We start from the raw sequence: 17,164 nt of genomic DNA, 5'->3' as shown, positions 1-17,164 counted from the left end.
ATTCATGAAGAGACAATTTATCTGATTTGCATACATATATTCATTCGACACAAATAAGAAACAAGCAGCTCTTGATTTTTCTGTCAAGAATCCAGTTTAAATGCTGCGCCTGCTCTTAATGCGAAACCGCAAGAGGTGCAACATCGCAATGTGTCAGGATTATACCAACTCGGATGAACAAATTGTATTTTAAACCCAGTCTGTTTAATGATTCATTGCACATTCAGAACAAAACATCCTCATATACCCACAAGCAGAATTAAAAGTCTCAGCACAACTGTTCACAATGACAAACAGAAACAGCTTAATATTCCAGTCCGATCCTGTTGATGTATTTCCACTGGGTTTGAACGAATGGTGAATAATGTAGATCACATCACAAACTAAACGCGTTCACTGATATGAGCCATTACTCCAAAAGAGTGAAATAACATGCATTGGCATCTGTCTACCATGGAAACATACTCACTTGTGCTGTTTTAAACTCTTTAAATAAAGGGTACATTTGTTACAAAGGAATAGTTCACCCAAAAATGTAAGTATGCTGAAAATTTACTCACTCTCAGCCCATTCAAGATGAGTTTATTTCATCATCAGATTTGGAGAAATGTAGCATTGCATCAGTGTCATAGTAATGAATGCTCTGAAGTGAATGGGTGCCGTCAGAATGAGAGTCCAAACAGCTGATAAAAACATCACAGTAATCCACAAGTAATCCACTCCAGTCCATCAGTTAACATCTGGAAAACTGTGTCTGTAAGAAACGAATCCGTCTTTAAGATGTTTTGACTTCAAACCATACCATGGAGTCCTCCATAATATTGAATTCCCAAGGGGGAAAAAAAGTCGTCTTATCTCGATCAGGAGAGAAATATGCACAGATCAGTGGATTTTGTTGTGAGAGGATGGAATTTTTCACTGGAGGAAGCATTATTATGAATCATGGATTTTGTCCTGAAGTAATGGTTTAGTGTCTTAATGTTTGTTTATTAGAAACACTCAATGCTTCACGTCACAAGATGTTAACTGATGGCCTGGATTATTGTGATGTTTTTATCAGCTGTTTGGACTCTCATTCTGACGGCACCCATTCACTGCAGAGCATCCATTGCTGAGACACTGATGCAGTGCTAAATTTCTCCAAATCTGATGAAGACACAAACTCTGGCCTGAGAATACATTTTCAGCTAATTTTCATTCCTGAGTGAATTATTCTTTAAAACTTTCCATCAGTTAAACACAGTATCGAATAATGCAAACCACCTTCACATTCGATTCCTGCAGTTCTCATATGTGCATTGCATTTATAGTTGAAACGGTGTACATAAGTGCTATGCAGTCCTTGCACCGACTTTGAGCATCACCAGGTAATACACACTTGTGATTATTGTGTATATATATATGTATGCAGTCTGTTTTTTATTTGAGAGGTTCGTCTAGATGCTGTGAAATTGGTTTAGACTTTAATGTCATTGTGTCAAACAGGACCGGTCCTTTTAGGAGTCACTTGAAGTTCACAGGAATTGTTAATTGTGCATCTTGCCACATGATCACACAAATGAGCCAATTAAGCCCAAGCTAAAAAGAATTATGTAATCGTATGAGCTCTGTTGTGTTACATTAAAAGTGCACAGGATATCATTTCAGAGCCGATATTTTTTCAAGAGCTCCGACTGCCACATGTACTTCCTCTCCGGAAAGCACTCTGGAATTTTAATCCGCCGGAAGTCCTGGATGCATTTCTCCAGCTCCTGCTCCGGCGTCATCTTCTCCTTGGCCGGCTTCCTCTTCCCTGACATGACGTCACGAGGCCCTGCGGTTCGAACGCGGAGCAGATCAGTTCTCCTTGGAATCGGGGTCGGACCCTTTTTCGCCGGCCGGTCCAGAGTATGAATGTTGGGCTGGCGGGAGACGGGACGCACGATGACCGTTTCCTGCGGAGAGCTGGCTTCCGATTGGGTCTCGGAACAGGAAGTGGAGAGCTCGTTGAAGGAAGTGCCGCTCTCACCCTCGCGCTCGCTCTTGTGGCTCTTACAGCAGCAGTCGCAGTGAGAAGAAGACCATCCGGAAGGGCCACCTTAAAAACACAAAGCCAGAAAACCCACAGATGTCATCAAAGCACATACAACCCAAATGATAACAGAAGTCACATTGGGAGTCATTTTCGGAAGTCTGTTTGATTTTGTTATAGGTATCAGTTTGCAGAACACTCCATTCAGGAATCAGGATGTGTGAAACCTGATAACAAAGGTGAAAGAACTGAGGTGAACAAAGATATTCTTAATTTCCCGCACTATAACCAACACAAATTCTCCTCTAATGACACGGATGTTTCTCATTTTACACAGTCGATGCTTAAGTAGCCCAATCAAAATGCATCATTTGCTCAAAAGGAAATTAAACTCACAAACTTGTGAGAATAAAAAAGCATCACATGCACAAGATGAAATGCATTAATATGCACGAGTGCGAGCAAGTCGCTTGGCATTGAGTAGGTTGACCTTATCAAGTTGACCTTATCAAAGACATAAAGAATCCACGTTTAAATCAGCGTCTGAACTGTATGCATTGATCTGTTTTGTGTTTTGGACAAAGAACTGTGCTAAAACCACAAAGGGCCGAGTCATTGTCTCAAAAAATATATATCAGTGCACTGATTATGTTAGCTGATGCATCAAAACAGACTACGACTGCAGAGAAATCTCCAAACATATTAGCTGAACGAAGGGACGGAACACCTTCAAATGCATTTACATATTCATATTTTCGGATAATCCTTGAGTGCGATGGAGGTGGAGCATCTGAGCCCTGAAAACAGTATCAGTGAACATGCTTCCTGTTTGAAACTAATGTTAAATTCCTGAAAAATCGGTTCATGGACACAAATCACCTCCCACTGCAGGGATCCTGGATGAACAACTGGACATGAACCTCAGTCACCAGTCTTGTGAAAAGGGTCCATGAAGTGACATTTCAGCACTTGACAAACGGATAGCGACTCCTAAGTAGCACTTAAAGCACATACATGGGATTGCATTAAGTGTATTTTTGGGAAACACACGTGAAACAATAATAAACGATTGTCAAATGACTCGTAGAAAATGCTCTTACGTGCTAAGATCAATCGTTATCGAGAAACGCAGCCCTGGACATAACATTGAAAGATTCGACCTCCCAAATCAAAGTCTTTGTTTTATCTTTCTCATTTGTGTGTGTGTATATACAGTAATCGCTGCTACGTTTTCTCAGTCCAATCCCTGTGAATCGCAGCCGTTGTTTCGTGAACATAACATGAAATACCTATAGCTTGACAGACGTTTTCTCCCTGGGGATTACACTATCTCCACCTTCCTGTTATTGGTGGAATAGAATTTCAACCCTTCGCCATCAGCTTGACATACTATTAAAAAGAGTGATCACCAATGAGACGACATCTGCATAGAGGAATGCTATTTACATCTGAGTATCGTTATTAGCTAAACACGACTCTCAGAAGCAATCATTTGTGTTCATTGTGTCTCCGAAGCTGCTAATTTATCCTGATTAATAACAAAATCATTCAGCTGAGCTGCAAATACATTTTACTGAATGCAATAACAGGCTAATTGAAGGCGGTGTGATTGCTAGTGGCTTTCTAATGGGAATCCATGAATCTGACACCAGAATAAGCAGAACATTTCCCTGCATAACTATTAAAGCAGGTTCTGTCCATCTTTAATCTTCGCTTCCCTTTGCCTGCAGCGTATGAAGCGTAAATAGAAAGGCTTTTACTGAAGAATTGTTTCTAAATAGATGTCGCAGCCTGACGGGAATACAAGTCGAGAAGCATGGTGAGCAACAATGTCATAACACGAAATAATTTTCACCTTTTATTCTACTAAATAAAACACATCAGTAATACCCCACTCAAGACTTGAAACTTTTATGTGTCTTGGCAAAAAGGAGACGGCTAACAAGTGGCTAAACAGAGGCAGTCAAGGACATTAAACATCCTCAAGCTGAGCTGGAAAACTAATTTAGTTAATAGTCTGCTTTTACAACTTGCACTCTTGGAAACTCAAACTTTCCAACTGGTAGATTGCAAATAATGATTGAAAGAGTGAGTTGTTGGAAGCTAAGTGAATCATAGTGATGGAGAAGTTAAAGCAAAGACTATAGAAATACCAAGACTCGCATTACTGTGAATGGAATGCCTTTTTTGGCAGAATAAGTCCCGCCTTCTAAATAAAAGAGCGAATCACCGAGCATCACTGCAGCTGCCAATCAGTCAGTGTTATCAGTTTGTGAAAGAAACTGAACATTATTTACAACATTATGGCCTGTAATCCAGTGCCTCAGGCAAACGGTTTGGCGTGAATCATTCTTTTGAACTGATTCTTTTTGGGTGAACTAATTGAACCAGTTCACAATATCGAACTGGAGCATCTGAAATGGTTAGCAGCACAAATCTACAAGTTACACAATCAAAACTTACTTTCAGACGCCTGACAGTCACTCCGACTCTAAATGAGTTTTTATAATATAATTGCAAAAATGTGACATCATTGCGTGATTACAAAAACATACTGATGAATTGAACCAATTCATAAAAACAAACTGTTCGAAAGAGCCAGTTCACAAAAAATAATCGTCTTTCCCTGTTTGTCTAAAGATCTGGATTACAGGTAATGTTAATATTAATGTTGTAAACAACATTCATTGTCTTGCACAGACTGATCATTTCACTTCATGAGACCTCGATATATCGTCATGAGTGAACATGCAACATGTCGCAGGAGCTAAAGATTGCGGTGTATGAACTTTTAAATATGGATATTATTAATACAAAACTGCATCGCTTCACTTCAGAAGGCCTTTATTAACCCCCTGGAGCTGTGTGAAACACTTTTTATGATGGATGGACTCACTTTATTGGACTTCAAAATCTCAGCACCCATTCACTGCCATTATAAAGCTTGGAAGAGCCAGGATCATTTTTAATTCAACTCTTATTTGTATTCATCTGAAAGAAGAAAGTCATATACACATCAGGATGGCTTGAGGGTGAATAAATAATGCGGTCATTTTTATTTTTTTGGTGGACTATCCCCTTAAGTTCAGGTTTGGTCCAAAAAAAAAAAAACTTCGCTAAGCAAACCGTTTCCCTGCATAACAATTAAAGCCGGTTCTCTTGTTTCCTCTGCACCCGCTTCTCCTCTCTGTCCATCTCTCATCTTTGTTTCTCTGCAGCATATGAAGGGTAATAGAAAGGCTTTTATTGAAGGATCATTTCAGAACGGATGGTGCAGCCTGATGGGACCACAAGACAAGAAGCGAGGCGAGCAACTATAACGCTTCCATAAAACTAAATAAGCTGGGCTGGAACTGCTCCTCAACTTGCTGTTGTCCTCAGATGTTGCATTTAAATGGAAGATCTGGAAACAGTGTATTCCACAGTCGCTGCTTATTGGTATTACAGTAAGCGGTAAATATCAAATGGCCTTGGTCAGCATCACATTAGGCTAATCTAGTGCTGTTTACCATTAATGCTCACCAAGCTTATGGCTGCAGTTTCTATCAGACAAGAAATTGATTGCATTTTGCTGTATCCCCACCCCATCCTCTGTCTTCTGATGTCTGAGCGACTACAGAGCTGCGTATACGGCTGCACGGATCATATTGCAGGCCCATTACGGTTGGGGCTTGTCTGCAGAGCTAAATCAGTTAACGGATGTGAGTGCCTTCTCATGAATTACACAAGCCTGAGAGATGCATTTAGCATCGGGCTTCAGCAGAGACAATCTCATCACAAGGGGCAACCACCCACAAGCGTCTACCCACAATGCATTGCATCTAAATGCCTGAGAGTGCTTCAGATCGCAATTCTCCTGAGCAGCGTGCTCGGCGTAATGTGTTTGTTAGCACTACAGCGCAGCTCAGACAGCGATCCTAAAAATAGTGTGACGCACATCTATGCATTTTTAATTAACACTCAATCTCCTAATGCTCACATGGTGCTAATAATGTAAGGGTAAATCATATGGGCGGCAACTAATGTATTTGTGTTTATGACCTGCAGTCATAATGCTTCCTGCGTATTAAAGTTTGCAGAGATGTTTAACTGCTCACAACTGTGGTATTAATTATGGATTATGTCTAGTGGAAGTTACCAGAAACACAACCCCATTATCTACTTTTTTACTTCACTTGGTTTCCTCTTCCGTAGGAAAGAGACATCACAAATGAGGTTTCTTTAATATCCGAATTGTTTTTCCAACACTAATGAGATTTTAGAGAAGTCTTCTGCTTTTCAGATTTTTTTCCCTGAGAAAAAAAAAAACTATAATAATCGCATGTCTCCTCTACTCATATCAAACTGTTGTTTGAAAATGCAATCAAAAAGTGTGACATTTCAATATAAACTCATCGAATTCATCCAGGACTCCAAAAAAGAAATGAATGGGAAATTTTTGCACTTTATCATAATGAGCCTTTAACATATATAGTCTATCGATGCATAAAGCTCGGAGTAAAGCACCGGTAAAAGTAATGGCTGTGAATGTGCAAAGCGAAATGTAAATTATTTATTAATAAACTAGTGTTTTCTGAGTCTGTGTGTCGGCTGCAAAGATGAATCTAAAATTGTAGACAATATACAGACCAGCATGCAATCAATAAATGCTTCATTCAAGATTTAATCTTCAGTTTCCAAGAGTCTGTGCTGTGAACTTCACAAATTTTTGAAAATCCAGCGTTTAGTTTATAACCTATTTGTGACGTTGGACCACAAAACATAAGGGTTAATTTCTTGAAATTTAGATTTATATATAATCTGAAAGCTGAATAAATCATGTTTCCATTGATGTATGGTTTGTTAGGATCGGATGATATTTTGCTGAGATACAATTATTTGAGAATCTGGAATCTGATGGAGCAAAAAAATAAATAAACTTTGAGAAAATCTGAAAAATGTATTCAAATGAAGTTCTTAGCAATGCATATTACTAATCAAAAATTGTGGCTTTGATATATTTACGGTAGGACATTTACAAAATATCTTTATGAAACATGATCTTTACTTAATTTACTCATGATTTTTGGCATAAAAGAAAAATGTATAATTTTGACCCATACAATGTTGTTTTTGGCTATTGCTAAAAATATACTCCAGCGACGTATGACTGTTTTTGTGCTCCAGGGTCACATTTTGTTTGTCTTATGCATCAGACATTCACCGGTCTGGGGTCTGAGACTATAGGGCGATGCTAACTTCCAGGCTGGGCTACAAAAACACATAATCACTGCAGCATTTGGAAGCTATAAATCAACAGTTTTCTCATTTGTGTCAATTATATTTCAAATCTATGAAAGATGTACTTATCAGCTAACCTATAAAAGTGGGGCAAAACAATTTCCCTGTGATCTGTGTGGATCCAAAACCACCCAGCTCCCAAATATAAGTCCTATCTACAAAATGCAAAAGGAAAAAAATAATGTTCTCACCTCTTGAGTCGAGCTGTTCATTTTGGGATGCTAGAAAAGTCAACCAATCTTACTCACCACCACAACACTGCAGGCATTTCCGGATTGGAGCTATTTCCACACACACACACACACACACACAGTATATACACATATGTGTCTCAGTTTGCACATACGACGATAACCATGCATTTTACAGACATAGAAATAAAAATATTCCTGCACCCTCAGCTTTTATGTCCAAAAATGTTCCTCTTCGTTCTCAACAGATCGGTTTGATATGAAAAATCAGCAAAGGAATCTCTGCACTATTGATGCTTGTTAATGAGAACGGGACCACTGATCCTAATCTTAAATACTGTGAGTCTGTGCCATATTTTCATCATACGATAAAAACGGAAGATCAACATCAATTCATTGCATGATGATCAGCGATGTGCATCTCAGGGTTACGTTAGTTCAGTACAAGAGCTCTGTGTATATAAGTATGATTAAAGTCCTTCTGTTATGGTTTTTGAGCTTCGCCTGAGGTTTGATCATGTGTACGTGCTTGTTACTGTACAAAGTAGGCTAATTTAGTCCTTGCGGGGGAGCAGTGATATAGAAAACTCATCTTTGCAAATAAAAAAAGCTTGGACTGTATCTAAGAAACTGGGTTTAAACTGTGCTGAGTATAAAACAAATGAGGTGTCCTCATGTAAAAAGAGCAGATGCATCATGGGAAATGAAGCAGGGTGACAGAAGAATCCAAATGGGCTGGACTTACTAAACACCCATTGTACTAAACCAAGGACAAGTAACGCCAATCCAAGTCTCCAAGTATGCAATCCAGAGGCTTTGTGCTGGAAGATTACAGACAATACGACAATTTCATCCTCTGACTGATGTTGACACAAGCTGCAATCTCCTTCCATTGTTAAAGGCAGCCATGTGCGTCTGACAGACAGATTGGAGAGCTCAGATCATCTCAGTGTAGTCATGACCCTCTCAAAACGCTGATGGGGCGCAGTAAGACCAGCAGAATGAGATGACAGAGAACCTGTCATTATTACAGTGGCTGCTTTTGAGACGTGGAGAAAGGCACATTTCACAGCGTCACAGAGAAAGACAGTGAGGGAGAACAGGAATATTAAAATGTGAAAGATGGGCTGTTGCTAATCTGAAGGCTGAATTCTTTAGGTGTGAGTATGAACACTTTTGGTGCTTGTAATTTATAAACACTAGAAGTCTAGACATATTCATATTCGGTTAATAACATTTCAGAAATACTCTCAACCAACTTCATCAGAGATGTTTTATTTTTTGTGCTAAATTGTATTGAAGGTGTGTCCTGGACACATTTACCTATTGCAATTTATTGACTAATTAATCCCACAAGTTCATTAAGCAAGCAAACTTTGTCCCTTGTTATGGTACAAATAAAAAGAGTTACCTTAAAAGTACATCTTAATACAACCTATTAATACCTAAAGTTTACATATTAGTATAATATTAGCTATAAGGCATATTAAACTATAAAGAATATTAATGCTATATAAATAAACTGCAAATTTAACATTAACAAGTTGCTATACAACAATGATCCTAGTGACTATAGTAATAAATGTCTAATTTAGCTTTGCTTTTATTATGAGAAAAGTTTTCTATTTCTTTAATTACAGTGTCTAATCTTCATTTGATTGAGAGGGCACACTTCAATGGTTATTTTACACATTTTCATATGAAATAAGTAGTAAAAATACTAATTAAAACAGTTGGTCTCAATGTTATGATGTAGAAAAAAGCCTAAATGATATTGCTTCACAAGACATTTTATGATGTCCTTGTGTCTTGTTCACCTTGAGTTTCAATGGAGGGACAGAAATCTACCAAGTTTCACTAGTTTGTGTTTCGAAGATGAACCAAAGTCATATGGGTTTGGAACTACACAAGGGCCAGTAAATGATGACAGAATGTTTTTGGGTGAACTGTCTCTTAAATCTTTGAGTCTAGGTTAGATCAAACAGTTAAACAGAAGAAGACTGCCAAGCATGAGCATCCTGCACTTTAGAAGACACGACTGTAGTGATCTTCTCTAATTATAAGACTGCGTTTATGCATTTGAAAAGAAAACTGATTATGCATTAACAGCCCATGAGTATTCTGAACTTATTCACCCAGTGCATTTGTTATTTCAGCCATGCATGCAAATAAAACATACATTTTAACAGTCCTTGAGATACCTTGAGAGGATGCAATTTCTTAATGCAGCCCATGTCTGTAATCCTATATCTTACATTGGATTTTTGCCCAAACCTCCGTAACAAAGCATCACCCCTGTGCACTTGTAATTTCACAGTTTTCTTAAGCAGGAAAATCTTTAACACACTGGATATGAACGGTTCCGATAGAAAATCACTTCTCGCTCTTCTCCATTTACTTCCATTCTCAGGTGGAGTCTCTCTTTCTTAACAGCAGCCTAGATTTGTCCCATCTCTACTCCCTCAGTGGACACAGGAATTATTTCTTGTGCTAGTTCAGTAATGCATTTGAAAGGAATAATAGACATTGCATGTTCACTTGAGGTTCTTAGAGGATACTGCAAGAATAAGGTCTCTCTGTCCATGGTGTGTTTTGACAAGCTTAGTTTTCTAGCTCGTGTTTCAAGTGCTGTGGGCCACATTCGATTAGCCCACACCCTACTGTATAATCTGCACTGGATCGTGATGTTGCACTACATTAAATGCTAAATTATAAAGCGTGGGCTGGATTCTAGGTTTTGAACGTAGAGATAGTTATGCATGCGTCGTCAGCAACACTGGACGTTTCTGCTTTACGATGCAAAAACATGCCGTGGATCATCAGTATTCCTGGGCAACAGAGAAGGTGACCTTAAGAAACATCTAATAGCTTTTTAATTGGGAAACCTTCAAACTGGCTTGTGGTGTATATAATTAGCTGTACTGTTTTATTCCTTAATGATCAAAAGAATAAGGCTCATCCATCTGAAGAGGGATCATTGCTGATATTGATAATCTAAACTTTTTAAAACTAATATTTCATTAATGATTCATGTTAACTTTCAGGAAAGGAAACAAGTGTTATTTTTTACATGTTCTGTGCTGTTCATCATCAAAGTAAAGTGTGTTTAGAATTTAAAATACAAGGCTTGACATCAGGTCAGGATTTTAAGATTAAAATGGAAGGCCAAGACTGATGCATGCAATAAATAAAAAGGCGAAGAAGTCAGTAAATGAGTTACGTCTGAATGCAGCTATGAAACGTGTGAGACGTTTATGAATCGCATGAAGCTCGTGCAATTTGTTTTTCTGCCGGGTAGAAATCAGTGTGGCTGTAATCTTCAGTCATTTATCACAGCTATTAATTAATGCAGAGACAAAACTGACCAGTTGGTACAAATTATATAAAAAAAACAAAAATGTCAAAGACAACCTGCAGCACGTTTTCTAACTGCAAGAATGGGCAAAGATGGCATGTTAAGTGATGAAGCACATAAGAAGGAGGATGAGTAAGTAAGCGACAAAGAAAAATAAGCAACCCCTTTGACCGCGAATGATATATCACCAGTCTCTTGGGCGGTCTAAATTGGTAAAATGTGTCATGTGGGTGATGTTCTGAGAAGTAACAGCACAAGAGAAGGCAGTAAGGCCTGTAAAAAGCAACTGGTTCATTTCACCAGCGGATTCAAGAGCAAACTAATTCAGAAGAGAAACAAGAATCTGTCAATCATGCTGTGCAGTGTAAGGTGGAAATATAACATTTCACCCATTAAGTGCAATGCAAATAACTGCATTATAATTTAATCTTGAAGAGTCGAGCTATTTCGATGCAGATTACCCATATAGAGACCAAGTGGTTTTTAAATGCAACTTTAAATGCAAAAAAATATATAATATAATGCATAATTATCTAACGCTGTGGTATAAATCACACGTTCAAGTTCAAAAAAGTCATCATCTTTTGCTCTAACATCCTCACGTCTTTCTAAATTCATAAGATTTTCTTTCCTATGGAAGAGACTGCCAAAGCAACTTCAATGAAAATATATGATGATAATAGCAGCCAAGTTCATTTGTTTGGTTTATTTACATTTTAAATAAGTAATAGGCTGGGATTTAAAGCCAGGTCTCTTTTTTACTACTACTAGATTTTTTCATTTCACCCCGAAATAAAAAGTAACAGCTTATTAGGAAAAAAAAGTGTTTTTGTTTTCTCATTTCTTATTTTTTTCATCTATTAGCGCAAAGTAAAATTAGATAAAGTAATTACATAAACCATAAGATACAGCAAGTAAATGGTGAACCCCTGCTTTTGCTTAAATTTCACAATAAGTCGCCATAAAATTCAGCAATGTCAAACCATTTTACTTTAAGTTTATGCAATGAAATGAAAGTAGCAAGAAATATTTTCTTTCGTATTGTGATGTACAATCAAGTGTAACGTATAATTGAAAAATAAAACAGAAAGGGTGAGATTTGGTTCTATCCATTGATTACTGACAGGATGTTTAAACCAATAGCACATTTGCTGTCATGCTGTTTCTCTGAATATCTACACGACTTGTGATGTATTTGTAGACTTTCAGTATAGCGTAATGTGTCATAAGTTTTTCCATTATGTGTGGGCAATGGGCGGGGCTGAATGCTGCAGTAATTACACTGATGACAGAGAACAAATCATTAAGCAGCCATATGTCCATTCGCCCCAAATCTCACGACTGTCCTCCACAAGCTCTGTTCCAGGCCCACTCTTTTCAAGTTTTCCAAGGGGACTCGTTTGGAATCAAGCACAGAGTGATTTTTAATTGGCCATATGCTGCAACATCTCTCTCATTTAAGACAAAGGCAAGTCAAATGAAGCACTGATGAAAGCAGGCGCTGGAAAACAATTGTATATCCAAAAGATGCACATGTAGTTAAAGAGAGATTGAGTGAGCGAGAGAGAGAGGGAGAGAGAGGGGAGGAGGAAGTGACATGATCATCACTGTGGTAGATTACTGAAATATTCATACCACACTCTGTTTAAATCCCTGAGAGCTATACTTGAGGGAATTCTCCACATCTGCATTGGCTCAAAAGCCTCCCTCTTTCACTCTCTCTCTCTCTCTCTCTCTCTCTCTCTCTCTCTCTCTTTTTATCGATGCTCTGAGAAGACAAACTCAGTCTGCTAAAACTTGAAGGGAAGTTATCAACTACATTAATGAGCACATTCTTAGTTCGAGGCTGATTATAGAAGTGATCTGTATAGAATTGATCAAACTATCAGAGTGCGCCGCCTAGTGGTACAGTCTGAGACAAGCGAAAAAACACTCACTGGTGTTCCTCAAGTCTTGATAAAACTCTCTCTGTGTGTTTGATTAGGGTTAGAGCTAAACTCTGCAGGAAAGTGAATTTCATGGGTCATATTTGAGGATCCCTGTGATCTTGATTTTATTTGGGAGTCTATTGTTACGCTTACTTCCGATTGACCATTTGTGGCATTTAGTGGACAAACTAATATTTTTGAAGACCATACTTTATATATATATATATATATATATATATATATTTATATTTATATTTATATATATATATTAGTGCTGGCAAACGATTAATTGACTTTTAAACGATTAATTGACTTTTACAAAATAAAAGTTTTTGTTTGCATAATATAGGTGTGTTCTTTGTATATTTATTATGTATTTATAAATACACAAAATATAGATTTTTAAAACATTTACATTTACATGTCTATATTTATACTCATTGTTCTAATAGCCTATATATATATATATAGAGAGAGAGAGAGAGAGAGAGAGAGAGAGAGATGCAAAAGTCTCTAAGTGCCATGTAAAAGTTTCTTCTAATATGTTTATTTTTCTCAGGCTTTTATGTCTATGTTCAGTTATTTCACTTTAATGGCCAAGAAAAGAACCCGTTCATTGCCATTAAAGTGAAATTACTGAACCTAAACACAGGAGCCTAATAAAAATGCTTAAATATACTTAAAAAATATATAAAATAATACAATAACAATAAAAAATAAATGATATGATAATAATACCATAACAATGTTCCCTGGGCTGGGATTCGAACTCGGGACGCCAGTAGTGTAATCCGCACCGTCACACTATTATTATTATTTTTAACCTAAAACAATTGTTTATGTCCTAATTCATGATTGACAACAATTGATAGGCTAAGCCATTTTCACGATTTGTCGATAATTCTGACTGTATATTGTTGTGAAATAAACTGTACTTACGGTAGAAGACGTACTCTGCGTTATTGGACCAGTATCTGTCATCCGTGCGTCTGTTGTGCGGAGAAGCGGTGATTGATGAATTGCACGCGACGATCTGGAAGCCGCTCTCCGCGAGCAGATCAAACGCGCGCTCCAGGTGACGAAACTTCAGGTAGAACTGAGAGGTGTATCGCTCGGCTGTCCTGTCGGGGTCCCGGCTCTCGTTTAGCGTGTCACCAAAAACTTCCTTGGCCAGACCGACCCTTCCGCAGATGAAGATTTTGGGTAGTCCGCGAGTTTTGGCATCCGCGTCCCTCCCGAAAGCGCACGGGCTCCTGCATCCCACCGTGATGAAGCCGTAGCGCCTGTCGCGCGCGTCCAGGTAAGACGCGGGGAACAGCCTCTGATCGCTTCCCTGGGACGCTTCGTCGAAATCACCGTGGATGTTTTCATCAGCCGTCAGGATTTTGACAAGCTCAGGCAGCTGGAAGAACTCAGCCTCGCGTTTGAGTCTCCCTTTCTCCGGGAAATAATCCGGGAGCACCACGCTCTTATCGCGGAGATAGTCCAACACATATCGAAAGAGGAACCCGTCCCTGTCGATGAAGATGCGTCCCTTGATGTCCTGCGCGAGGTCGTTGGAAACGTCTTTTTTAGCTGAGAACAGTTTCCCCAGCAGTGAGTTTGGCACGCTGGTGAGGGTTGCATGGCGAGTGTAATACACCTGTCCACCTACATTGAGCTCCACCACATCACCAGAGCAACTCTGAGCACATCCACTGTCCTTGGGCGCTTGATAAGTCTTGCAATTCTCAGTCAGGGCCATTTTAGTGCGTTGCACGCTTCAGAAAACGAAAAAGCGGAGACGCAAAAGTTTGGGATTTGTTTTTAGTGCGCAAAAAGTCAAGAGGAACATAACCTGCACGCGCTTTAATAGACATTCAGGGTCTATTGTGTTATGTGCAGCATCTCTGAGACGTGCAGAGTGTTTATAAAAAATAATAAATGCATCAGAACGACATGTTAAGACTAGGCTTTTCCCACAAATATAACTGAGCATCTATTGCCAGGTGATAAATCTGAACACGCATCTCCCTTTTGTTATTTATAATAATGCAGAAATAGAAGAGCTCTCACCCAAGGGATATAATTGTGCAGCTCATGTAACTATCCTCCAGCTACAACATCCAAAAATAAGTTCTGCTTGTAAAAAAAAAAAATGAAAAACTGCACCAGCTTCAACTTCCTTCAGAAGAGTGCTTCTCCTTCGAGAAATCTTGTCTGTCCAGGACAGTCAGTCTTCATGTACTTGGCACCCACCCAGCATTTCAGTAAAAGGATCTGTGGTTGAAAAGGAGGGTGCATTGTGAAGTTTGTGCATCCTGACTCTCCTGAGCATCAGCAGCGTTGTGCGAATGGATGCAGTGTGCTGAGAGAGAGAGGCTTCGGACGGGGGAGGGAGACCATTCTTAGGGAGATGAGCCTTACATCATCTTAAAGGAAAATGACAGCTGGAAACATACAAGCATTTCACCCTGCTTCTACAGATTTACAAATACACTCGTCCAATTAACATGCTAGGAGTGAATCGGTTCGGCTGCAAAAATACATTTCCACATAAATTTTAAATATTTTCAGGCCGTCCAAGATGTAGATTTGTTTTGGAGAAATGTTGCATTGCATCACTTGCTCAGCAATGGATGCTCTACAGTGAATGGGTGCCGTCAAAAAAAAGAGTCCAAGCTGCTGATAAAAACATTACAGTAATCCACACGTCTCCAGTCCATCAGTGAACATTTTGAGAAGCAAAAACCTGTGCATTTGTAATAAAATAAATCCATAATTCAGACGTTTTAACTTCAAACTCTCACTTATCAAAATATGAGTCGATAATCCATAATAATGCTTCCTCCAGTGATAAAGTCCATCTCCTGTGGTCCTCGCACATCAAAATCAACCCACATATTTGGTTAGAACCATTGTAAATGGTGCTTTATCCATGCATATTTCTTTTTCACTGGTGAAAGCAACATTGTGGAGAAACGACTTGTATTTTAGCCAGAAGCAATGGTTTGAAGTGACAAATGTCTCAATACTTGATTTGTTTATACAAACATGCAGCTTTTGGCTTCACAATACATTAACTAATGGACTGGAGTGCTTTAATCAGCTGTTTGGACTCTCATTTTGACGGCACCCATTCAGTGCAGAGCATCCATTGGTGAGACACGGATGCAATGTTTCTACAAATCTGTTTGAGTGAAAAACAAACTCATCTTGTATGTAAATGTTAAGCGAATTTTCATTGTTGTGTGAGCTATTCCCATTCCTTTAACAGCGGTTGAGTTTCCCAGAGATCAGGTTTGTAGTTTTTGGGGGATCTGAGGGTACGTTATGGTTTCAGGACCACGGACAGATCCACACAAACTTATTGGCTCCGTTTGTCAGCTTTTTACATTTTACAGTAATTTGAGTATTACGTGATATGTGATCGCATCGGCTTTGTGTAATGGATATTTCTTGTCACCGTTCCAACTCAGCAGCATTTCAGTTCCGATCGCTTTTGCTCTTAAAGAATATCTGGTAAAACCCACTCTGAATTTAATGGCATTTTATTGACTTTCGTCTAGTGTAACCCTCACACGATTGCATGCGCCCAGAGGATTCTTTGAGCTAGAGAACATATTTATTTTAGTATGCAAACCTTTGGCAATGTGTTCTTGTTTCAAGGAATCTGTGTGCTTGGCTTCACCGAGCGATGGCTTTGAGGCTATGGTCATGCTTACCCTGCTAATTTAGTGTATTCTGCTGAAAAAGTGTTGCTAGGCACCGACAGGAGAAACTGTGAGTGGGATTCAGATGGCAAATGCTCTGCTGTTTTCTTTTTATCTGCAATCACATTTCATTATAAAAGACCCACAGTTTGTTGCATTAATGCCTTCAGTAATACATGCATGAATATTATGATATCTTCAGAACCCAAGCTGATGTTTGTTCAATCTCATGAGGGACTGCTATAAATACACAATTCTCTGAAGTTATGATTCATTTGACTTTGCTAGTCGTTGTCTGTTTGATTGTATTCATTTTAAAGCAGGTAAGACTCAGACTTCCACATGATGACATGCAAAGTTGAAAACACGCCTGCAGCCGCTGCCTTTAAAACACTTGAATAATGCCGGACAACTCTTCAGGTTTACATTTACTACTCATTCAGCCCTGTCTGGAGCTTTTGGGGATCACTGGAAAATGTAAAAAGGGTAAACTAACAAATGCAATGCAAAAAAAATAACTAAAATAAATCTGCATCCAGCCACTGATTAATGCAAAGCATGCATGTTGCATTACAGATTATCCGTGCATGAATGCATATTATCTTTTTATTACTTTAGACTCTGTGGTTTCCATCCATCCATAAGCATAACACATACACTTCGGAAAAGGGAGTCATCATAGCTGTGCAGCAATCCATTGACCTAGA

At 38.7% G+C, this 17,164-nt stretch overlaps 1 protein-coding gene across 1 annotated transcript; it reads right to left on the bottom strand.

The window, feature by feature from the left end:
- Positions 1-200: 200 nt before the first annotated feature.
- LOC127971186 (BTB/POZ domain-containing protein KCTD16-like) lies at positions 201-15,094 on the bottom strand. Its single transcript, XM_052574021.1, has 2 exons — positions 13,705-15,094; positions 201-2,077 (listed from the first exon to the last, which is right to left on the bottom strand). The coding sequence occupies exons 1-2, from the start codon at positions 14,507-14,509 to the stop codon at positions 1,644-1,646; spliced, it is 1,239 nt and encodes a 412-aa protein (XP_052429981.1). The 5' UTR covers positions 14,510-15,094; the 3' UTR covers positions 201-1,643.
- Between the last annotated feature and the right edge of the window lie 2,070 nt (positions 15,095-17,164).

The sequence above is a fragment of the Carassius gibelio genome, chromosome B14, assembly GCF_023724105.1.
Source record: "Carassius gibelio isolate Cgi1373 ecotype wild population from Czech Republic chromosome B14, carGib1.2-hapl.c, whole genome shotgun sequence".
Classification (NCBI taxonomy): domain Eukaryota; kingdom Metazoa; phylum Chordata; class Actinopteri; order Cypriniformes; family Cyprinidae; genus Carassius; species Carassius gibelio.
This window is presented reverse-complemented; position numbering and strand designations above follow the sequence as displayed.

Coding starts and splice junctions, on each gene's coding strand:
- LOC127971186 (XM_052574021.1), bottom strand. CDS start 14,509: ATGGCCCTGACTGAGAATTGCAAGACTTATCAAGCGCCCAAGGACAGT. Junction 2,078..13,704: donor CGCAGAGTACGTCTTCTACC/GTAAGTACAGTT, acceptor TGTGTTTTTAAG/GTGGCCCTTCCGGATGGTCT.